The sequence below is a fragment of the Myxine glutinosa genome, chromosome 7 (assembly GCF_964187855.1).
Source record: "Myxine glutinosa chromosome 7, kmMyxGlut1.1, whole genome shotgun sequence".
Taxonomy (NCBI): Eukaryota; Metazoa; Chordata; class Myxini; order Myxiniformes; family Myxinidae; genus Myxine; species Myxine glutinosa.
In genome coordinates this window covers 31,822,727-31,848,024 of record NC_136267.1, presented here as the reverse complement: position 1 = coordinate 31,848,024, position 25,298 = coordinate 31,822,727, and the positions used below count along the sequence as shown (strand labels likewise).

General features: G+C 47.9%; 1 protein-coding gene across 2 annotated transcripts in view; it reads right to left on the bottom strand.

Annotated features, from left to right (window-relative positions):
• Nucleotides 1-25,298, bottom strand: part of LOC144892912 (uncharacterized) — a 180,189-nt gene that overhangs the window by 50,256 nt on the left and 104,635 nt on the right. For both annotated transcript variants that reach the window (XM_078781391.1, XM_078781392.1), the window contains exons 2-3: nucleotides 21,716-21,772; nucleotides 17,164-17,274 (exon numbers count right to left, since the gene is read on the bottom strand). In XM_078781391.1, coding sequence (XP_078637517.1) covers nucleotides 17,164-17,274; nucleotides 21,716-21,772 — 168 coding nt within the window. The remainder of the gene's footprint in view (nucleotides 1-17,163; nucleotides 17,275-21,715; nucleotides 21,773-25,298) is intronic.

Here is a 25,298-nt window from a genome sequence, read left to right as displayed (position 1 = left end):
CCCGTAGCTCGCCACGAGGGGCGCGCCGTTCGGCGCCATGTCCAAATAAGGAGGGCAAGCCCGTGGCATTGCCATATAAGGTCACAGAGCACGGGGGGAGGGCGGGACCGAAACCGATGAGGGCGTGTCACACCCGCGCTTGAGGATGAGATAGGCGTGCGAAGATCGCGCAAGAGAGAGATGAGTGAGGGAGCCCCACAAGCAGTTCTGTGAAGGGAGTTGCTTGAAGGTTCATGGAAGTTGAACAAAGTAGGTACAAGGTCGGAGAGAAGGCACGAACGAGAGGCGTGATCTAGCAAGACTGAGAGAGAGAGACGTGAGGGGGTGCCTGTATTGCGGCAATAGGCCGACACCCTCTAGGCCCTATCGCCGGTCGGTGAGACGCGAGGCTGTGTTTGCCGGGTTTTCGCCTCGACCCCAAAGCGTGGATCGGAGTGCGCACTTGGAGCCGGACCTCGACGCCTACCATCTGCCTGGACCCTCCTCTGCCATCCCAAACCATCCCTGCCTTTCCATCCTTTTGTGTACGTGAGTTTGTTCTGTTTGTCTTGTCCCTGGGTATTAATTAAGCTTGTATAAGTTAATAATTGCACTGTGTCACCTGCTTTTTCCATTTTCCCTGTATATAACCTTGACTGCTCCTTTTGCTTAGTGTGTGTCCTGTTACTGTTACCTGTTATTTTAAATAATAAATCCTGTTACTCTTCTGTACGTCTTCTTCTTCTTCCTCTTTACATTCGGTCGCTTTAGAGGTTTCCAAATTGAATACCTGTGGCGCGATTTCGGCCAACGTCCAGGAATCGGGTTAGTCGGGGTAACTGTTCGGCCGCGGTGCCATCCGCTCGGCAAAACAACATCTTATCCGCGGTCCGTAACAATTGGTGTCAGGAGTGTCGGATTCGGACCTGAAGCGCTTAGTGCGCTCAAATTACGAGTGGCCCAAAAATTGTATTTTATAAATTCCTAAATTTGAAAGTCGCGCCATGGCTGGTCAAGGCGACGGGATGCCGGTGGGAGAAATAGACGGGGTAGAATCGATCCAGGACCTCGGGGAAATGTATGTGGAGGAAAGGAAGGAGGAGAACAATGGCAATGTGGTTGAGGAGGTGTCAGGCGCACAAAATGGCACTCTCGCGCACGTGGTTGAAGGGGCACAAAATGGCGGCTCGCACATGGATGAGGGGGCCACGGCCGCGGAACCAATGGGCGTGGTCCAAATGCAAGCCTTCATGGCCCAATTCATGGTGGAAATGCAGGAAAAAAACGACAGTATGGAACAAATAAAGGCCTTTATGGTTAAGTCGGGTGAAGAAATGGAAGACAGAAGGAGGGCTGATAGTGAGAAAATGGAAAGCAGAATGATGGGGGTAATGAGGGACGAAGTGAGGGGTACCAGTGCCCAAATTGGGAAGATAGACAGCAAATTTGAGGGGTTAGACAACGGGATAAAAGAGGTAAAAAATGGGTTAAGGGGGCTAGAAGATAGGATGGAAGGCAAATTGCGGGAAGTAGGGGAGCAATCCGCCCGGGAAATCAGACAGATGGGGAACCAGATAGAGGAGGTGAAAATCGGGTTAGAAGGTAAACTGGATGCTCAGAAGGATGAATTGGGACAGATGAGGGCGGCATCCACAAAAGAGATGGAGGAGATGAAGGAGGAAATACGACGAGGTGTAAGCGAGGTCACGTGATCGGCTGCGAGGGGGTAAAAATGGACCCAGACAAAATTAAAGCGGTAGAGGAGTGGCCCGCACCACGTACCATCAAGGAGGTGCGGGGATTTTTGGGACTCTGCTCCTACTACCGGCGCTTTGTGGCTAAATTTGCGGAGTTGGCCCATCCCCTCCACCGGCTTACGGAGAAGGGGACGCAATTTAATTGGACAAGGGAGTGCCACGAGGCCTTCCTAAAATTGAAGGGGTGTTTAACATCCGCCCCCCCCCCCCCCTTCTAGCTTACCCCACTAGCGACGGGACATTTACCCTGGACACGGATGCGAGCCAGGAAGGATTGGGCGCAGTTTTGTCTCAGACACAGGAGGGCGTGGAGAGAGTGATTGGTTATTATAGTCGGGCCTTAAGTAGGCCCGAGCGAAATTATTGTGTAACTCGCAAAGAGTTATTGGCTATGCTGGCTGCCATGAACCATTTCCACCCGTACCTGTACGGGCGGAAATTTTCGGTTCGAACTGACCATTCCTCCTTGCAATGGCTCCTTCGGTTCAAGGAACCGGAGGGCCAAATTGCAAGGTGGTTGGAAAAGTTGCGGCAGTACGATTTTAATGTGACCCATAGGGCCGGGAAGGCCCATGGTAATGCAGACGCACTCTCTCGGCGTCCTTGTCTGGGGGAAAACTGCAAATTTTGTGCGAAACACGAGGAGAGGGAGCAATTGGGCGATTCTGCCCCGATTCTCGTCGTCCGGGCAACCCGGGTGAGAGGGCCAATTTTGCCACTAACCGCAGACGAGGAATTTGGAGATTTGGCTTGGAGCACGGCCCAGCAGGAGGATCCTGTTCTGGGGCCGGTGTTCCAATGGGTCAAATTGGGCCAAAGACCAAAGGGGGAAGAGGTCACCCCCCTCGGAGCGCAAACAAAGGCGTATTGGGCTCAGTGGCCGACCCTGGAATTGAAAGGCAACATCTTGAATCGCAAGTGGGTGGAGTTCCCTCTGATAGAACTTCCTGGCTGGTGATAGTCCCTGACAAATTCAAGAACGTCATATTACAACAGGTGCATGGTACCCGCTCCGGCGGCCATTTGGGCAGGACAAAGACAATATCTCGGGTCCGCCGGAGGTTCTATTGGGTGAATATGGGGCGCGACATACAGGACTGGTGTCGGAGATGCGACGCCTGTTCTGCCAAAAAGGGACCAGCACGGAGGATGAGGGCCCCCCTTCAATTACACCAGGTGGGGGCCCCCCTTGAGCGGGTGGCTATGGATATTCTAGGACCGCTGCCCCGCACCCGCCAAGGTAATAAGTATATCTTCGTTGTAATGGACTATATTCACCAAGTGGCCGGAGGCCTACGCCCTCCCCAACCAAGAAGCCGGGGTTGTAGCGCAGGCCTTCGTGGAAGGATTTGTATGTCGGCACGGGATTCCACAGGAGCTGCACACCGATCAGGGTCGAAATTTTGAAAGCCAATTACTAAAAGATGTGTGCAGACTCCTGTCAATTCGGAAAACCAGGACCACGCCCTTACGGCCACAATCTGACGGGATGGTGGAACGGTTCAACAGAACATTAATCCAACAACTAGCATTGTTCACCACCACCCGTCAGGATGACTGGGACGAACATCTCCCGTACTTGTTGATGGCCTACCGAACTAGCCAGCACGGGGCCACCGCATGCAGTCCAGCGTTGCTTATGTATGGGCGGGAGTTACGGGCTCCCGCCGACTTGCTATGCGGTCCCGTGCCAGACACCACGGATACACCGCCGAGGGAGGGTTACACACGTCACCTGGAGGAAGGCATGGAGCGGGTCCATGCCTTCGCCCACCGCCAGCTCCATCTGGCGGGGGCCAAGATGAAGCGCAGGTACGACGACCGGAGCCAGGGGAGTCAGTACGCTCCGGGGATGAAGATTTGGTTCTTTAATCCCCGGAGGCGGAAGGGTAGGTGCCCAAAACTCACCTCCCCCTGGCAAGGCCCAGGAGTCGTCCTGTCGCAAATCTGTGACATGGTCATTAAGATCAAAATGGGGCCACGGGCCCCCCCTCGGATCGTCCATGCCGACCGGATAAGACCTTATGCCGGCGAGCAGGCGTCCTCGTGGATCGCCTCGGCTCTAGATGCCGAGGCAGGACCCAGTACCTCTTGCGACGGGGGCTCGTAGCGTCAGAGGACTGGGGGGGTGGTAGTGGAAGATACCCGATGTGGGGGGATGGCAACTCTGCCATCTCTCACAGCGGGGGCAAAGGAGCACTAGTTATGGGGTTTATGGCAGTGAAAACTAGCCCGGGAGGGTTAGGATATAATGATAGGGACCTAGAAGATGACCTTAGGTAACGTTAAGATTAGGTAGTGACAATGATACCTGTAGTGGGGACGCAGGTAGATCAGAGTGGATGATAATGACGTGGTATGTGCTTAGTTTAAAGGGAAGACGGGGAGCACTAAGTTAGCAGGGCAACAGGTAGATTAGATGATGCCGTGTGAGTGTTGGAGGGGTATTCAGAAGTGTATTGTGAAAAGTGTGTAAGGAACAGGTGTGATTGCACAGGTGTGCAACTGGACAGGTGTATGGAGCAGTGTATGAGGGAGTGATAGTGATGTGAGTTGTGCTGACCAAATGGTCCAGGGAGGAAGGGGGGTGCAGGTGGCACCAGGTGTGATTGCACAGGTGTGCAACAACAGGTGAATGAAGAACAGGTGTATGGAATAAATGGTCTGGATATATGGAGTATTGGAATGGATGGTCGTGGAGTGAGTATGGTGGAAACTATGGAGTGGAGTGGATGGTGCGAAGGTGTGAATGGGGGAAGGATGGACCCCCATCACGAATACCCGGGGAGGGTAGTGTAAGTGTTAGGTAGAGGGTACAGGTAAATTGTGGTTGGATATTGGCATCTGTGGTGCGAGGTGAAAGAATGGTATTTGGATGGGTGCATTAGTGTTGTGGAAATGGCTGGGCGTGTAGCCTGTTAGTGTGTGTAGTTGGTTTGGGCACTCCACCACTGTGAGGATGTCGGCCAGGTGAGGCTGCAGGTGGGCTCTGGGAGCCGGTAGAGTTGTTGTGGATGGGGCCCGAGGATCCGGAGGACGGACCCGGGTAGCCCAGTGCCAGAGGGCACCGAGGGGTGACAGAGCCAGGAGGGGCCTTCCCCAGTTAGATAGGTTAGGTAAGGAGCAGGTAAGCTCGGAGGCAACTACAGTGGTGGGTAGACCTGCTGGGAGAGCTGCACGACCCAGCCCAGAAATTGTGCAAGGGCACAGGGAGATGAATCGGGGGAGTGAGACCCCAAATTGAGAAGCACCACAGTTTGGTCAATGGGAATTGGTTTTTAGAACCCATAGTGTAAGTTGGCCAATGGATTGGCAGGGAAAGACCCCGGGTAGTGTAAAGTGTGTTAAAGTCATTTAGAGGATAGTTAGGATTGAAGTCTCCTCGCACCATCTGCATCCACTCACCTGGGATGACGTACCTCCACACCATGCCAGGTTGTTTTATTATTTTTGATGCAAATGTTTGGAATGAGAGACGCATCATGACGTGGGTGTGACATTGTGCTTGATGTTCCATCTCTCCCTCCTTATGAGGATTGATGATAAATTGGTGATGGCAAATTTTGAAGTAGAGGGAGTGAAGACGAATTTGGTATAGGGGGAAGATGTGACGGTAGCGACGGATTTGTAAATGTGTAGATTGTTGTACATATGGGGTAAGGGCAAGGGTAGTGTAGGTGACGGGGGGGGGGGGGGTGACGTACGGTAGGGATGAGCTTTCTCACTTCGCTCTCCGTACGCACTTCACCTTGCATTGCCTTGTTTGATGTGTACCCTTGTGACCTTACCCCTCGCTCATCTGTCATTCCCCCTTTTGTCTCCCACATGAGGACCTGTGCGCCACTGGGCGCCGAGGGGAGCGTGCGTGAGTCCGCCATTGTGTGCCCGGAACTCCCAGAACCAGCTGTCTGCATCGATGCACCACATTATGGACCACACATCTGTGGCTGAGCACCACTTATGGACCCCATGGGTTGGGGCATGGCCCCTCTGCTGGAACCGGCCACGAAGGCCCGAAATCTTGCTGGCGGACCTTGATCACAGGGCACCGATGCCCCACAGGTGAACCACACTAGTCGGCCCTGTGGGCCATAAATAAAATTTAAATGGACACGTTTTGTGCAATTTTTATTGCAAATAGGCCGCCAGCAAAGGAAGATGACAACACCAGGAAGATAGCAATAGCCAGCAGAGGGAGCCGAAGAGCAAGACACCACCAAGGGTTTGTTGGTTTTATTTTTATGAACTGAGATGACTGTGCACCGATTGGTGCTTGAGGGTGTTTTGGTGCGTTTATGGGTGCTTTCATGGTGCATTGATGCAGAGCAGACTGTCTCTCCCCCCCCAAAAGAACAATCACAGGTCCTGGGTTAGTTTTGTAAATAAAGTAACGTCATTGTAAATAATGCTCCCCACCGTGAATGTATAGTTTGAAGACCATTCCGCAATTCGGTTAGCTGTGGGCGTGAGTCTGTTAGGTAGGGTGCAATGGAGCAGCGGGACATATTTATTTATGTTTTAAAACTGTCGCACTCAGGGCCAGGTTAAATGTAGAGGGAACTACACCTACGTGCCACACTAAAAGTTAAAGTTATAGGCCCGGGCCGTGCCTAAGAGGAGGAGGGTGCAGTGTTGTGGATTTGTAATTGTTGTAAAGATCACCCTTTGTAAATGTCATGATCGTTGAAAATACCTCCATAATTGTAAAGGTCAAAGATCGTCCCCTTAATTAATTCATCGCATACACCTAGCCAATCTTAAGCCCTTCTAAGTAGTTATCTCTTTATTCTATGTGAGTTTAAGGCTCTGTTGGCCATTAATTGACACTCTATTGCACTGAATCAAATAAGAATAGCTCCCCTTCAATAATTACATTTCCCAGCCCAAACTCCCTCTCTGGGTAAAGCAGCTTCACAAGCGTGGGGTGCGCGCCCTCTCATTTCGCTGCAAATAGTCAATACGTGCTCCGTGCTCTATTTGAACAGGAGGGGCGGGGTCGCCGGGAAGAGGCAAGCCCAGGGCGCGCCACGAGGGGCGGGGCTGTTCAGCCCCATGCCCAAATAAGGGAACAAGCCCGTAGCTCGCCACGAGGGGCGCGCCGTTCGTCACCATGTGCAAATAAGGAGGCAAGCCCGTGGCATTGCCATACAAGGTCACAGAGCATGTGGGGAGGGCGGGACCGAAACCGACGAGGGCGTGTCACACCCGCGCTTGAGGATGAGATAGGTGTGCAAAGATCGCGCAAGAGAGAGATGAGTGAGGGAGCCCCATGAGCATTTCTGTGAAGGGAGTTGCTTGAAGGTTCATGACAGGTGAACAAAGTAGGTACAAGGTCAGAGAGAAGGCACGAACGAGAGGCGTGATCTAGCAAGACTGAGAGAGAGAGACGTGAGGGGGTGCCTGTATTGCGGCAATAGGCCGACACCCTCTAGGCCCTATCGCCGGTCGGTGAGACGCGAGGCTGTGTTTGCCGGGTTTTCGCCTCGACCCCAAAGCGTGGATCGGAGCGCGCGCTTGGAGCCGGACTTCGATGCCTACCATCTGCCTGGACCCTCCTCTGCCGTCCCAAACCATCCCTGCCTTTCCATCCTTTTGTGTACGTGAGTTTGTTCTGTGTGTCTTGTCCCTCGGTATTAATTAAGCTTGTATAAGTTAATAATTGCACTGTGTCACCTGCTTTTTCCATTTTCCCTGTATATAACCTTGACTGCTCCTTTTGCTTAGTGTGTGTAAATAATAAATCCTGTTACTCTTCTGTATGTCTTCTTCTTCTTCCTCTTTACATTCGGTCGCTTTAGAGGTTTCCAAATTGAATACCTGTGGCGCGATTTCGGCCAACGTCCAGGAATCGGGTTAGTCGGGGTAATTGTTCGGCCGCGGTGCCATCCGCTCGGCAAAACAACATCTTATCCGCGGTCCGTAACAATATGTATATATATATATATATATATATATATATTGTTGCGAATATGGAATTTGGCCTCCATATCCGCTTGTAAATATTCCCCTATTTCCCCAATACTCCCCAACTATCCCCAATCCCCCATTCCCTAGTCCCATTGTCTGTAAACAACAATCAGTAGAGCCGACCTTCCCCTTTTTCCCCCATTAAATGTCGTGCCCAGGTCCACCGTATCTCACGTAGACAACTTTCGGACATCTTGCTAGTTATTCTTAGTCTATGTCAGTTAAGGACTCCTTTCCATTAATTCTGACTCTTCGTTGCACCAGAATGTGATTATATGGCACCAGTAGTGAGTTTAGGACCTTTCCCATACCTCCTTCCATCTTCTTCCCCAAACAACAACTACAACAACAACTACAACTACAACTACAACAACAATTACAACAACAACGACGCTGCGCGGGGGGAGTGTGCGTCATCACACCGGCTCGGTTAGCCGCCATTGACAATGCGCGCCGGACCATGCGCTCCACGGGGTTACCACGAAGGGGCTCCTTGTTAGTCCCCCGTCAAGGGCGGAGCCTGGTAAACCCCCCGCACGCACCCAATGAGAAGCAACGTGCCGATTCCACGAGGCGGAGCTAACGAGCTGAGGGCGTGTCACTCCCCGCCGGATATACGAAGGACTCACCGGATGTGAGGTCAGATGCGCCCCCAGCCTGGAGAGAGAAGTTGCCACGTACGAGCGCTGAATACCTCCCCGCATCTCTGGACCGGACCGAGTCGATTCTGACCTTTGAGCCCAGGTGCACCTGGAGCCATCGATCCTGCCTTTCCTAGCCATCAAACCCCGTGTGAGTCAGCCTTTTGTCCCGTTTATCTGTCGTCTGTTGGGAATAATATAAGATTGTGTCTAAGTGCTTGTCTTTCTATGCTGTACCTCTCGTCCTTGTAATCTAACCTTCCGTAACAATATAACCTCCTCCGGAGGTCTTGAGAACTGAACCCTGGGTGTCGTGTCATTTTAATCCCAGCCGGGTGTCCTTTTCCTTTATTGACCTAGCGCAGCGCGATTAGTCAACGTTCGGGTATAATCGGGTAACTTGTGCAGACGTGGTCATACCAAAACCGCTCGGTAAATAACATCTAAGCCACGTCTGTAACAATTGGTGTCAGGAGTGGGATTCGAACCCGGGACTAAATTTATTAGGCCCAAATTTGTAACAAGTAGAATCGATTCGGAGCGCGTTTCCCGCGCGTTATTAGGCCCAAATTTGTAACAAGTAGAATCGATTCGGAGCGCGTTTCCCGCGCGAAATTATAACGGCCGAAATTTGTTTTGTTGTATAAAAACCCGAATTTTGAAAGTCGCGCTATGGCAGACCAAGACAGCTGGGGTCCGGTAGGGGAGAGTGAGGCAGGGTCGGTCCAGGACCAAATTGAGGGACATGAGGGACAGGAGGAGAGCGAAGCAGCGAGGGTAGCAGACGCACAAAATAGCGTCGTTGTGCCCGACATTGCGGGAGCGCAAAATGGCGCCTCGCTGATCACCGCGCCCGCGACCGTGGCAGCGCCGCCGATGGATTGGGGCCTATTTATGGAGAAAATGAAGGCCCTTATGGCCCAGTATAACGAGGAAATGAGGGAGGAAATGAGGGCTCGGAGTGAGCAATTGGGGGTAATGGGAAACCAAATGGGGGTAATGAGGGACGAAGCGAGGGGTACTGGTGAGAAGTTAGACAAAAATTTTGAGGGGTTAGACAATGGGATAAAAGAGGTGAAACATGGGTTAACGGGGGTAGAAAACAGAATGGCCGCTCAAGAGAATCAAATGGAAGGGATGCAAAAAGGGTTAGAGGGGTTAGAAAACACCATGGAAGGCAAATTGAGGGACATGAGGGACCAAGCGGAAAGGGAAGTTAACCAAATGGGGCAGCAGATAGAGGGGGTCAGAATGGGGGTAGAAGCCAAACTGGATGCTCACAGGGAGGAAATGGAGCAGATGAGGGTGGCATCTGGGCAGGAGATGCAAGTGATGGGAGAGGAGATCAGGAGAGGAGTGAGTGAGGAGGTCGGAGGAGTGCGCGAGGAGGTGAGGCACTGTAAGGAGCACATGGAGAAGGAGGTGAGAAAGGGGACTGTAAAGTTACAAGGGGGCATAGAGGACCTGACGCAGGAGGTGGAGCAGCTGACGGAGGGACAAAAAGGACTAACGGAGCAGGTTCAAAGGAACACTGTGGTATTAGGAGGTTTAAAAGCGACACAAAATGACCTAAAAAATGACTTGATAGCGACGAAGAGGGAATGTCAGATGGTACGTGAGGGACTGACAACGAGGTTGGACGAGGTGATAGAGGTAATGGAGACGACGGACCGGCAGGTGAGGACGCACATGGAAACGGTCAAGGTAGCCTTAGAGGATGAGCTTGAGGAGACGTACCGGGACATAAAAGAGGTGAAGCAGAAATTAGAAGAAGTGGAAGAAGGGATGAGCGAAATTAAGAAGCGACGGAGAGGGGATAAGAAAGAGATAAAAGAGGAGATAAAAGAATTGGTCCAAAGTCTGTGTTTGGATCGTGATGATGTGCTCATTAACCGGATGAGGGATTCGCAGGTGATGGAGGAGAAGCGAAGAGGAAGAGGACCCGGTGTAAGTGGTGACCAATATGGTCGTGCGTATGATGCGCCAGGGGATTTAATAAGCTTGTGGGTCGAGATAGACCCGGGTGTTCGTGAGAGGCCGTGGGTGAAGTGTGCGACAGGTCTGGTGTGCGAAAAAGGAGGTGTGCAAGAAAGTCCGACTCTGGGGTGTGTGAGGAAAAAGTGCGTGCCAAGGAGTAGTGAGGGTGCTGGCGAGAATGAGTCGGTCGTAGCGCGTGTGCGAGGGGGCACATGGAAGCGCGGTGTGGTGAGTGTTACAGAGGGTGTGACGGGAGAGTGTGCGCGAGGAAGGTGTGTGACGGACAGGTGCATGGGGAAAGAGTGCGCTGTCAAAGGCAAGGAAGAATGCACACCTGTGGTGAGTGTTACAGAGGGTGTGACGGGAGAGTGTGCGCGAGAAAGGTGTGTGACGGACAGGTGCATGGGGAAAGAGTGCGCTGTCAAGAGTAAGGGTGGGTGCGCTGTCAAGAATGGAGGTGAGAGTAGTGAGAGTGAAACGGAGCGTGAGTTGGTTGTGACAGGTGAGCGAGGATGTACACCTGGGATGGAAGGATGCACACCTGGAATGGTAGAGCGTGAGTGGGAATGCACGCTGGAGTTGGTGGTGAGGCACGTGGTTGGGTGTGCGAATGAGAGCACCCCTGTGATTGTCACAGAGGAGGTGACAGAGGAGGGGGCGCGAAGAGGTGTTTTGGTGAGGTGTGCGACCAACGAATGTGTGCCAAAGTGTTCGGTGGTCAGGTGTGTGACCAAGGCTGTGAGTGGAATGGGTGTACCTGGGTGTGTAAGGAAAGGTACGAGGAGCATGGGCACGGCTGGGTGTGTGAGCAAGGAACGGGCTGCGGGGTGTAAGCATGCAGGTGAAGCATCGACGTTAGACGGGGTAGAGTGTAGAACGACTTATAGCCGAATCGGGCCCTCGGTGCGTGCCGGGCCTCGCTTTGAACGGCCGCGTCCGTGCTCCGCTAGGCGGAGCTGGCAGCCCGATAGAAAGGGTCGTCATGGCGACCACTTTTTGGTGAGGCATTCCGGCAGGCCGAGATCGAGCCATGGGATGGCTCCGTGCCGAGATGGTGCGTGGGATCTCGGCCCGGGTAAACCTCCTTCCCTGCACCGAATGCGGGATGTATCCAGCCGCTGGCACAAAACAACCAGCATCCATTGCTTGGCTTTACGAAGCCGGGCTTTGGACAGGGATTGGCGCACCGAGAGGACCTAATAAGTAGACGGGTGATGGTGATAGTGATAGTAGTGATTTGATACAAAATTTAGAAAAGTGAATAGAATTGGCAGTAAATGGAAAATTTTTGAATTGGTTGGAAATCTGGACGAACAAAATTGATAGTGAGAGATGCCCCGCTGTGGTGGGATGGCAACTCTGTCATCCCTCACAAAAAGTGGGGGCAAAGGAGCAATAGTTTATGGGGTGTATGGCAGTGAAAACTAGCCCGGGAGGGTTAGGATATAACGGTAGGGATCTAGAGAAGATGACCTTAGGTAACGTTAAGTTTAGTTAGTGACTGATACCTGTAGTGGGGACGCAGGTAGATTAGTGTGGATGATAATGACGAGGGAGCGCAATAGTTTAAAGGGACGACTGGGAAGCGCAAGTTTCAGAGGGGAGTAGTTAGCTGAGATGATGCCGTGTGTGTGAGAATTGAACAGGTGTGATTGCACAGGTGTGCAACTGGACAGGTGTGTGGAGCAGTGTGTGAGTAGTGAGTGTGTGGATCAGCGCGAATGCGCTTGGGGAGAGAAGGGTGCAGGTGGCACCAGGTGTGAGAGCACAGGTGTGCCAGTACAGGTGTGTGGGGAGAGTTGGAGTAAGTGGTACGGAGTGGTGTGCATGGTGCGAAGGTGTGGATGGGGGAAGAGTGGACCCCTTTCACGAGTACCCGGGGCGGGTAGTGTAAGTGTTAGGTAGAGGGTACAGGTAAATTGTGGTTGGATATTGGCATTTGTGGTGCGGTTGCAGAATGGTGTTGTGGATGGGTGCATTAGTGTTGTGGAAATGGCTGGGCGTGTAGCCTGTTAGTGTGTGTAGTTGGTTGGGCACTCCACCACTGTGAGGATGTCGGCCAGGTGAGGCCGCAGGTGGGCTCTGGGAGCCGGTAGTTGTGAGTGGGTGCCTGAGGATCCCGGGTGTGGATCGGGTAGCCCAGTGCCAGAGAGGGCACCGAGTGGGGAGAGCGCCAGAGGGCCTTCCCCAGGTAGTTAGGTTAGGGTAAGGAGCAGGTAAGCTCGGAGGCAACTGCAGTGGTGGAGGTGTGCAGGTGGGTAGACCCGCTGGGAGAGGTACACGCCACAGCCCGGAAATTGTGCGAGGGCACCGGGAGATGAATCGGGGGAGTGAGACCCCAAATTGAAAAGCACCACAGTTTGGCCAATGGGAATTGGTTTTTAGAACCCATAGTGTAAGAGGGCCAATGGTTTGGCCGGAGAAAGACCCCGGGTAGTGTAAAGTTGTTAAAGTCATTTAGGAAATAGTTAGGATTGATGAACCTGTCGCACCATACGCAGCCACTTACCTGTGGTGATGATGATGACTCCACACCTGTGTTTTCTTTGTTTGTTGCAGGGAATGAGATTGCTGTGGATTTGTGAGACGCATCACGACGTGGATGAGACATTGGGGTGATTCCATCTCTCCCTCCCTAGGAGGGACTGATGATGAATTGGTAATGGCAAATTATGATGTTGAGTTGGAGATGGCAAATTATGATGTTGAGTTGAAAATGGCAAATTTGATTGGTTAGGAGGGAGAGAAGACGAATTTGGTATATGGGAGGAACGGGGAAGACAGTAGGGATGTTTGTTGATTTGTAAAGTAGATGTTTATGGGTAGTGTTGTGTTTTGTGGATACAGTAAGGGGTAAGGGAGGGGCCATGTAGGTTACCTGGTGGGGGGGGGGGGGGAGCGTACGGTAGGAACGTACCTGTCTCACCTGGTTCCCATGTGCCCCCAGTGTGCATTACCTTGCATTGCGTGCACTTTTGCGCCCTTACCACCTTACTCACTTGTCTGCTTCTTTTGTCTCCCACCTCCGAGGATCTGGCTTTGGGGTAGAGAGAGAGGAGAGAGAGGTGCTGGCTACGCAGTTGTGGGCCTGCACTTTCGCTGCTTGCTGCTTGGATCGATACACCATATGGACCGCAATGTTTGTGGCCACCCACAATGGACCGCAGTTCTTTTGCGGCCAAGCACCACCCGTGGAAGAACCTATGGGTCAACGTGGCACCTATGCCAAACAGGTGAACCACTCTTAGTTGGCCCCTGACGGCCACAATACAGAAATGGACGCGGTTGGCGCCTTTCTTGATTTTTTAAAGAAGTAAGAAGGCCAAGTGCACCACATGAAGGCAAGACCAGCGGCAGAACATCGGCCGGCTGCGACACCACACAATGATTTATAAACACTTTATTGGTGCACCGGATGGTGCTCACTGTGTGATGGGGTGGTGCTTGATGCTTGGAAGGGGTGCTCTGCACATTATTAAAGGCCGTAGGCCACAGAGCACTCGTGGGTTGGTGTATCGATGCTAGCATGCGTGCTCTCTCTATGCATAACATCTGCATGTGTTCCTCCAAAAACAGGTCCTGGATCGTAGTGTAAATATCAGCGTAGTCTTGTGTAAATAATGCTCCCTACCGGCTGTATGTTTAGTTTGAGGATTCTTTCCGGATTCGGTTATCCTGTGGGTGTGTTTCTGTGAGGAGAAGGGTGCAACGTCGCAGGGGGACATATTTACTCATTTGTGAATATCTGTAAAACTGTCGCACTCAGGGTAGAGTTAATAGTAGAGGGAACTACATTGCGTGCCACACTAAAGTAGGTAAAAATTTATCGGGTCGGGACGCCCCGAGGGTAGAGAAGGGTGCAATGTTGAGAATATGGAATTTGGCCTCCATATCCGCTTGTAAATATTCCCCTATTTCCCCAATACTCCCCAACTATCCCCAATCCCCCATTCCCTAGTCCCATTGTCTGTAAACAACAATCAGTAGAGCCGACCTTCCCCTTTTTCCCCCATTAAATGTCGTGCCCAGGTCCACCGCATCTCACGTAGACAACTTTCGGACATCTTGCTAGTTATTCTTAGTCTATGTCAGTTAAGGACTCCTTTCCATTAATTCTGACTCTTCGTTGCACCAGAATGTGATTATATGGCACCAGTAGTGAGTTTAGGACCTTTCCCATACCTCCTTCCATCTTCTTCCCCAAACAACAACTACAACAACAACTACAACTACAACTACAACAACAATTACAACAACAACGACGCTGCGCGGGGGGAGTGTGCGTCATCACACCGGCTCGGTTAGCCGCCATTGACAATGCGCGCCGGACCATGCGCTCCACGGGGTTACCACGAAGGGGCTCCTTGTCAGTCCCCCGTCAAGGGCGGAGCCTGGTAAACCCCCCGCACGCACCCAATGAGAAGCAACGTGCCGATTCCACGAGGCGGAGCTAACGAGCCGAGGGCGTGTCACTCCCCGCCGGATATACGAAGGACTCACCGGATGTGAGGTCAGATGCGCCCCCAGCCTGGAGAGAGAAGTTGCCACGTACGAGCGCTGAATACCTCCCCGCATCTCTGGACCGGACCGAGTCGATTCTGACCTTTGAGCCCAGGTGCACCTGGAGCCATCGATCCTGCCTTTCCTAGCCATCAAACCCCGTGTGAGTCAGCCTTTTGTCCCGTTTATCTGTCGTCTGTTGGGAATAATATAAGATTGTGTCTAAGTGCTTGTCTTTCTATGCTGTACCTCTCGTCCTTGTAATCTAACCTTCCGTAACAATATAACCTCCTCCGGAGGTCTTGAGAACTGAACCCTGGGTGTCGTGTCATTTTAATCCCAGCCGGGTGTCCTTTTCCTTTATTGACCTAGCGCAGCGCGATTAGTCAACGTTCGGGTATAATCGGGTAACTTGTGCAGACGTGGTCATACCAAAACCGCTCGGTAAATAACATCTAAGCCACGTCTGTAACAATATATTCAGGTGACACTAGTTGCTGGCAGGTCGTGCAGCAAGCGCTGTGATGGGACTCAATCTGTGCCCTGCTGCCTCGTCAAGTTAGGGGGTTCAATTTAGTTTATTAATTTGTTGAGAATTAACATGCCCGGTGAGACTATGTGATCTATAAGTGCCTTTCTAGTTGGTTGATGTTTCCATGAGTTTTCTTCAACTGGGATATCAAAGTCTTTGCAGATCTACCAGTGGATTACTCCACATAATCTGTTGTGCCTTGTGTGTGTACAATTGTTCTGAAACGAGTTTTTTTACTCGCACATCCAGATCTGAGGTGACTCGTGCTTTCTGTTTCTACCTTGCAGAACTTACATAATTTATCCAATTGACTCAGTCCTGTTCATTTGTTTAATTGTGTTTCTACGCCCCCAGTGGTGTTTGTAATAGTGGACATAGATTTGTCCCCCCCATTGGAGGAAGACCCTCTCGTGAGCAGGCCGTTGGTGATCATATGTTTGGCAGCGAGTGCCCCAGAAGCATTGGTGGAAAGAGAGTGGCAATTCTATAGGTGGGAAAATTGCATGCTTGGTCAGGGTCACCCAGATAGCTCAGATGGCAGAGTGCTGGTATGGTTCACCAGAAGACCTGGGTTTGATTCCTGGTCTGGGCATGTAATTTTCCCACATATGTCAATTAATTAGTTAAAAACCTGTTCATTTATTTCATATATATATTGGCTCAATATCGCAGTGGGCTGTTGACGCGTAATCAATGGAGGTTCCTGGTTCGAGACCTTGCATTGAGTCAGAATTTTTTCACACTTAGCCCCTCGCAGGAATTTGATTCCTGTTTTTAAAAATATACATATATAAAAAATAGACATAAATAATATCCCTTGAACAGGTGACCCAACTTGTATAAAATTACGAGTCGTTCCTGATAAATCACTTTGACTGAATTTCTGAGCCTCATAAGTAAATATGAAGATGATAACGCATAAACTTAATGTAGTTTATGTACTTTTTCAAACTGTGACGAAAGCCAAACTCTGGTGTGAATCCCCTGGTGAATCCCCAGGCTATTCATTTCAATGTCGTTATGTGGCCACCCAAGACTTGCCTTGGATTAACTTTGCAATTCACATGACAATTGTTTGATGTTGCATGGGTTTCATCCATGAATAACTTCCTTGGTCTGAATATCCCCCTATAATCGATGTTGAGTAAAGCCTGACCAACACCCTGAGCGAATTGTTTGTGATTTACAAAAAGCTGCTGACCTCACAATTCTTTCTCATGATATCCATAAGGAATATTTATACATTGATGTCGAAATATTTCTCATAGATATTCACCCTTTTTCACTCACAGTGGTTCAAGTTTATTGGAGTTGTCCACTTCTCCAACGTGAAAAAGAAGCAAATTTGGTGCATTTAAAAATTTAACTTTTAATGCTGAAATTTAAAACAGAACAAGTTGTGTCAGTGCATTTGAAATTCACATGGAAAATGCCAGGAACACATGCCAGTGTGAGATAGCTTAGCTGGTGAATATTGCAAATGTGTTCATCACCCATGGATAATCTGCCATGATGAACAATGCTTCAGCGTATGCCCAGCTTCAGTTGAGAATTATTAGGTAAGCTGCACCCAGCAATGCCTTCATTACCTGCTGGTTTCTACTTGCATGTAACCTCCAGATCTTCCCCTGGAACTTACACTCTCCACCAAAAATACCATAACGTATTCCTGAATTGCTCAACAGCCAGGCAATACATTTTTGACACCAAGTTGGGTTTCTGATGGAAAAAACTTGGATTAGAAATTGCGAAAAATAAAATATTGTGTGTAAGAAAGCTGCAAATTATGTGTATGGAAAGCTGTACCCACCATGTGGCAGTACTCTAACGAAGCAACCAGCTGGGCATTCTGGCAGGAGAGGATCGAGCCCGCGAGGTTGAGCATCACACACACGGCAGAAAGCAGCGTGAAGAATGTGATCTGTTTCAAAGCAAGGCAGAGGAGTCAAGGTTTGAGCACACGAGGGTGAATTCTGATTGCCCAATGCATTGCAGCACAAACAGCAAGGATGATGAGCACCACTCGTGCTCTTCAAATCCAATCTTTGTGAAACTGGCTGATGCGACCCCTGTGACTCTTTCTACGCAGGTGTTTATTATGCTTCGTGAACTTTTCATACAGAGCCACAAAAAAGTTTTAAGTGCTACTGGATTTTGATTGTGAAAATACATGAGATGGGCAGCCGTGTGCTGCTGATTTTTCTGTTGTACATGGCCTCGTGTTCTTCAAACGCAGCCAACATGTGAGTAAGACTAAAACAAATCCACGAGATATTCACAGCCATGTGAAAATATCCTGTAGGTCAACCACCAAATGAGAAAAAAGAATCTGTTGGTTGTTTCTGTGCTTTTATCATGCGGAGGAACACTGAGATTTGTTTGGATTGTGTAACTAAAACATCCTTTAACACATTTGCTTTTCTTTTAATGACATTTGCGCAACATCCCCTTTGTGCTGAATTAACAACAATCCATACACATCCAAATCGTTAATGTTATATTGCCCTCATGCTAATGTAAAAAATAAACAAGACTGATAGTCTAGCAACGGCGTAGCCAGAGAAATTTCATACTGATCAGATCAAGCGTTCTACTTGTTGATTTATGACGTCATAATGAAGGCACCTATGGCGTTATCATTAACATATGTTATTTCCCATGGAGAGTACTTTACAATGAGCCAGCTTTCATTTTTTTTTTTTCCATGGAACGGTTTCGGAGATATAGAGGTGAAATGCTTTTCTATGTGACCTTTTCTATGTGACCACGTGACCTATGACGTCATAATTAACATTTTAAAATTATATCTATGGTGAAAATGAAAGCTCCTATGGTGAAAATTGCGTGTCGATTGGACCGACAGTTGCAGAGAAAACAAATTTTAAAGGGAGTGAAGCCGCAAAATGCTGGCGGAAGTGCCGTTCTAGTTTGTTTGTTTGTTTGTCAGCACAGAATATATATGATTTTCTCTGCAACCGTTGATCTGATTGACAGGAAACTTTCACCATAGGTGCAACTCCACCTGTATGTTTACTACTAAAATGTTTAGTGATAATTATGAGATCATATGTCACATGGTACATGCGCCATCTTGGAAAAAACAAAAAACTTTGCACCTCTATATCTCTAAAAGCGCTGCATAGAAAAAATTGAGACTAGCTCATTGTAAAGAACTCTCCATAGGGAACTAGAACGCCACTCAGTAGAGAGAATACCTCCACCTGGTTAGCCATATCATTCAATGGTGAAGAATCACTTTAAAATTCTACGAGCTCGATCCGGATCCGGATCTTCACCAAAATTGAATCGATTCTTCCTTGTCAAACACACAAACTTGTCGAACAAGTTTTGTCCAAATCCATCCATAACTTTTTGAGATATCCTGCTATGTATAGTTTTTGGCCCTATCTCCCAATGGTGAAGAATCACTTAAAAGATTAAATAATCCTCATATCCGAATCCATACTCAGATCTTCACCAAAATCGTAGCCAATCGTCCTTGTGAGACACCCAACCGATCCAACAAGTTTCGTCCAAATCCATCCATAACTTTTTGAGATATCCTGATATGTATCGTTTTTGGCCCTATCTCCCAATGGTGAAGAATCACTCTAAAAATTCTAGTACCCAGATCCAAATCCGGATCTTCACCAAAATCTAATCATTTCATCCTCGTCACATACGCCACAACTTTTTGAGATATTTTGTTCACAAACGGACAGAGAGATGAAAAATCACTCATAGAGTGACACTTGGCAAAAGAGAACAAAGTAGAATGGCACTCAGTGGAGCATCCTTTTGACCTCACAAATAATTGGTGGTTTAATTATATGACCTGAAATGCAAATCGCCTTCAAATTTTAAGTTAATCAGATGAAAATTGACAATTTTAGAAATTCGGCCTATGTTGACCTTATGACCTATGTTGACCTCAAAATAGTTGGTGGTGAATTCAGTTGGCTGATATGCAAATCCTATTTAAATTTCAAGTCAATCGGATGAAAATTGAGGATTTAAAAAATTTGAAAAAGGTTGTTGGCCTTTTGGCCTATCTTGATCACAAAAATAGTTGGTGGTTAAATTCAGTTATCTGATATGTAAATCGTATTCAAATTTGAAGTCAATCGGATGAAAACTGAGGATTTAGAATTTGAAAAAAGTGGTTGGCCTTTGGCCTGTGTTGACCTTTTGGCCTATGTTGATCTCCAAAATAGTTGGTGGTTGAATTCAGTTAGCTGATATGAAAATCATATTCAAATTACAAGTCACTCCCATGAAAATTGAAGATGTTAGAAATTTGAAAAAATAGTGGTTGACCTATGGCCTATGTTGACCTTTTGATCTTTTGACCTCAAAAATATAAAGGATTTTGTCGGACCACAAACCCCACCATTTGGTGAAGTTTTGTGAAGATCGGGTTAAAATTGTGACCTGTAGGCAAGTATAAGTGAGCGGACAGACAAACACACACACAAACACACAAACCGGAGTGATCAACATACTTGTGATTTTTTGATTTTTTTTGCCAAGTAACAAACGGACACACAGACAGGTGAAAACATAACCTCCATCGACCTTTGGTGGCCGAGGTAATAACATATGTTAATGATGATGTCATAGGTGCCTCTATTATGACGTCATAATTGGACAAGTACAAAACTTCATCCGATCAAGATGAAATTTCTTGAGCGTCATCTACGGATAAATTTGTGGAGAAAAAAAAAAGATGACATCATCGGTCACGTGGTTCGGCCGCCATATTTGTTTTAACACAAAAGCCTTAAACCACTAAAAACAGGTCCTGGCGAGGGTCTGCAATCTCTCATTGCTCTTTCTTGTTTTTTATGTGGGTTGCACCTTGCCTCATTCAGAATTCCAAAGTTTATGACTACTGTTGCAGCCCCATGAGATCGGATATTGTTATTATTATTACTAACAGGGGGTATTATTACCCTCTAGGTGGATAAAGTTTGTGCATGGCTTGCTTAAAGAAGGATCCAGTCTGTGTATTGCAAGAAGAATATAGATGTTTGTGTGGTGTGCAGGTGAACGTTCTAGATTGTCGGTCTAAAGGTCTGAATGGTACGTTCCAATAGTAATTAGGGTCTAATGGGTCGAGAGGGTCTACATGGTCTAATATTTAAAGGGTATAAATGTCTCAGGGGTCTAAAAGCGTCTAAAGCTCCAAATGGCCAAGGGTCCATGCAGTCTAAAGATGTCTAAAGGGAATGAAGGGGGTAAGAGGCCTAAAGGCTGTTACAATATAAGGGGTCTAAGGGCAGTCAAGGGACCTCATCGGCATAAAGATCTAAAGGGCCTGTGGGGTCTAACGGATATAAAAGGTCTAAAGGGTGAAGGGGTCGAAAGGATCTAAAAGGGTGTTAGGGGTTTAAGGGTTCTCAAGGTTCTTACAGGGTCTACAGGACCTAAAGGGTTCTTAAGGTTCTTAGGGGTCTCAGGGTTCTAAAGTGTGTAATGGGGTCTATAGGATATTCGGGGTTTAAGGGCTATAAAGGGTCTAACTCGGTCTGAATGGTCTTACACAGGAATACACAAGGGATTTAGACACAGGAGCAGACCATTCGGCCCATCTTGTCTGCACCAAATCAACACCAGACCAATTTATATAAAAAAAGAAAAGAGCAATATTTTTTTTTGTTGGAGTCTGAGGGGGTTTAAGGGTTCTAATGGGGTATATTGGGTCTAAGGGTTCTAACGGAGTCTACAGTGTCTTAAGTGTGTAAGGGTTCTAATGGGTCTGAGGGGGTATTGAGGGTCTTAGAGTTCTAAAGGGGCTAAAATGTCTTAAGAGTCTTAAAGGGTCTTCAAATACCTAAGGAGTCTCAGCAGTCTAAGGAGTCTAAAGGTTTAAAAGGAACATTCCAAAAGTACGTAATTAATAGACATAGTCACAGTGCAACTGACATTCAAACAGTACATAATTAAGATATGGTCACGTGGTTTAGCGGATGGACATACACTTGCTTCATTGTATATGGACGACAGCCATGATACAGAAATTGTCCAACATGTCAATTCGTTATACTTCCTGGTATGGAAAGTTAGACTCAGGAAATGCAAGCACAACAAGAGATGGATCTGGTGAGACAAGGTGACCTAAATGGGGGTTCATAGGCCCACTTGAAGATCTTTCAACTGTGCCAAGGGGGAAATTGCTGACGTAGTGTCTCAGGCTTTCAAATTTGTCCAGACAAGATTATCCTTATAGGGATCGACAGATTTGAATGTAAAATCCAAGATCACCAGGCCGGAGCTTTCCCAGCTGTGCTAACCAAGCAGTCTCATTGTTACCATCCCCAAGCACCACGAAGCAAGCAACAGCTGCACTCCCCAGAGCGTACCACGAGTGAAATGGGCCGTTTCCAGGAAACCACTCCAATCAGTCCGGAGAGTAGAACCTGCAAAGGAGCAGGCAGGGATAGGGACAGGTAGAGGACCCCATCAGGCTCACCGTCACGTAACCATGTGGGTAACAGTATGCCACCTCATGAATATGAATATTCCTTTATGAATATGGATGTACATGCACACAGGGAAACAAGTGCAGATTTAACTCAGTCGTTCAATCTTGTACTTTTCAATCGAAGGTTGCGCGTTCAAGTTCAACTGCTGTCACCCTAAAATAATAATACCTGCCTGCACCTACAGCAAGGCCTAAAAAAAACTCCTGAAAAATAATGAAATTCCCAGTAATGAGCAATGTGTCATAGAATTAGTGTATTAACGAAGTAAAACCATAAACAAAACAAGCACAAGAAACATTCAGTTGTTTAAATTAGTTGCAGGTTGCTGAGTCAGTTAGTCTGCATTAATTCCTCGGTTTTATTCCACTAATTTTGAAGCAACCCCTCCTTGGAGTTTCCTTCTGTATCCATCTTGTCCACCCCATGCATCCTCCGTGTCCATCTTGTCCACCCCATGCATCCTGCGTGTCCATCTTGTCCACCCCATGCATCCTGCGTGTCCATCTTGTCCACCCCATGCATCCTCCGTGTCTATCTTGTCCACCCCATACATCCTCCGTGTCCATCTTCTCCACCCTATGCATCTTCCGTGTCCATCTTGTCCACCCCATGCATCCTCTATGTCAATCTTGTCCACCCCATGCATCCTCCGTGTCCATCTTGTCCACCCCATGCATCCTCCGTGCCCATCTTATCCACCCCATGCATGCGTGTTTTGTGTCCTGTTTTTGTCTTGTTACATCCTGATTCGTTCAGTTAACTAGCTCTTCCATGAGCCTCAACTATGTATACAAATCTATATATATAAAACACAGTGTGTGTGTGTGTGTGTGTGTGTGTGTGTGTGTGTGTGTGTGTGTGTGTGTGTGTGTGTGTAATGTTACCGATAGACTCCTAAACGGAGAGGCTCACATGCTTGATATTTGGCATAGACATGGCCATTGAGCCTGGGAAGAACATGGCTGACCTAAAAAAAAATATTTCATAATATTTTTTTACCATATTTTTACCTCAGCGCATTTCAGCGAGGAATATTTTTCACGGAATCTGAGCCGGTGGTAGAGCAGCGCGCTGATTCGCTCAGAGCGATCACGTGATGTTCCTTGCCGCCATAAACTCACAGCAAGTAGCATAGATTTTAGCATGATTAGCATTTAGCATGATTTAGCATGATTTAACATAGATAGTAGCATGTTTCACATAGATTTTTTTTCAGCGAGGAATATTATACACGGAATCTGAGCCGGTGGCAGAGCAGCGCGCTGATTCGCTCAGAGCGATCACGTGATGTTCCTTGCCACCATAAACTCACAGCAAGTAGCATAGATTTTAGCATGATTAGCATTTAGCATGATTTAGCATGATTTAGCATAGATAGTAGCATGTTTCACATCGATTTTTTTTCAGCGAGGAATATTATACACGGAATCTGAGCCGGTGGCAGAGCAGCACGCTGATTCGCTCAGAGCGATCACGTGATGTTCCATCCCCGCTGCCAGACCATTGAACATAAAACACAGTTTGTGTGTGTGTAATGTAATGTTACCTCCCCTCCCCTCCCCCCTCCATCCTCCCCTTCCCCCCCTTCCCCTTCCCCTCCCCCCTCCATCCTCCCCTTCCCCCCTTCCCCCTACCCCCCTTTCCCCCTCCCCCCCTCCCCACTTACCCTCCCCCTCCCCTTCCCCCACCTCCCCCTCCCTCCCCCCTCCCCCCTCCTCCCCCTTCCTCCCTCTCCTCCCCCTCCCCTCCCCTCCCCCTCCCGACCCCCTCCCCTCCCCCTCCCTCCCCTATCCCTTTCCCCCCTCCCTCTCCCCCTCCCCCTCCCCTCTCTCCTCCCCTCCCCCATCTTCTCCCCTCCCCCCCCTCTCCTCTCCTCCCCGCCCCCCGTTCCCCTCCCCTTCCCCCTCCCCCTCCCCTCCCCTTCCCCGCCCGGCAATGCCGGGTACTTCTGCTAGTATTATGTGTGTGTGTGTGTGTGTGTGTGTGTGTGTGTGTGTGTGTGTGTGTGTGTGTGTTTGTATATACAGTGCCTATATACAGTGCCATTTTAAAAACTTTCACCTTTTGTTGCATTATAGCCTGGAATCAAAATGCATTTAATCAGACTTTTTTTTTCCACCTTTATTTACACATCGTAACCCACAACTTCCAAGTGAGAAACAAATTCTCCAAATTTCAGAAAAATAATTTGAAATACAAAACTAGAATATCTTGGTTGGATAAGTGTCCATCCCCCCTTATAATAGTAATTGTAAATTAGCTCAGCTGTACCCATTCACCATGAAAATCATACACCACAGCAAAGACTCAACCATGAGCACCAAGGAGCTTTCAAAAGACTTCCGGGATAGAGTTGTAGAAAGGCACAGATCAGGGGATGGGTATAAAACATTTCAAAGGCCTTGATTATAGTCAAAACAATCATTAAAAAGAGGAAGGTGTGTGGTACCACCAAGACCCTGCCTAGATCAGGCCATCGCTCCAAACTGGATGACCAAGCAAGGAGGAGACTGATCAGAGAAGGCACCAAGAGGCCAATGGCAACTTTGAAAGAGCTGCAGACCTTTACGGCAAAGACAGGTCACTGTGTGCATGTGACTGTTGTGTCGCTCAATAAATGCTAAACAATGGCACTGATCGTTAAGACCAAGACCGTTTATATATATGGAATCGCCACTCATTATAAATCAGGATAATAGGCTGGAGAACTGAAATTATATTCTGAATGGTTACTCCCGGCCGCATCCAGGCGATTCCATATAATGAGTGGATACCAGAGATAATGTGCCGTGTGGCAGGCGGTGCTTATCGCTCCCATTAAGGTACAGTATATCTGAATGGGATACCTTAATGGTGGTTCACCACTGATGGTATGAAATCACATAATAACTGATATATAACCGAAAGGTTTTCAGTCATAAGTGTATGCAGGACTCATTGCGTTGCCCTGATGAAGCCCCAACAGGGCGAAACCAGGTCGGTAACTGTGAGTTTTTTCATACACTTATGACAGTATCTGAACTAAGATCAAAATTATGCTCTGCTGGATGGTTCTTCCGAGAGATTTACAGGCTAAGTGTATGTACATGACGGTGACGTCATTACGTGCGCTAATAGGCTGGAGAACTGAAATTATATTTAGATACATATATATATATATATATATATATATATAAATATATATATATATATATAAATATATATATATAATATATATATAAATATATATATATATATATATATATATATATATATATATATATATATATAATATATATATATATATATATATATATATAATATATATATTATATATATATATATATATATATATATATATATATATATATATATATATATATACATATATATTGTTGCGGATATGAGGATTGTGTTTTTTTTTTTATTGAGTGCTTTATTATTATTATTGGTTATTCTGCGCCTCCTGCCTCCGGAGCTG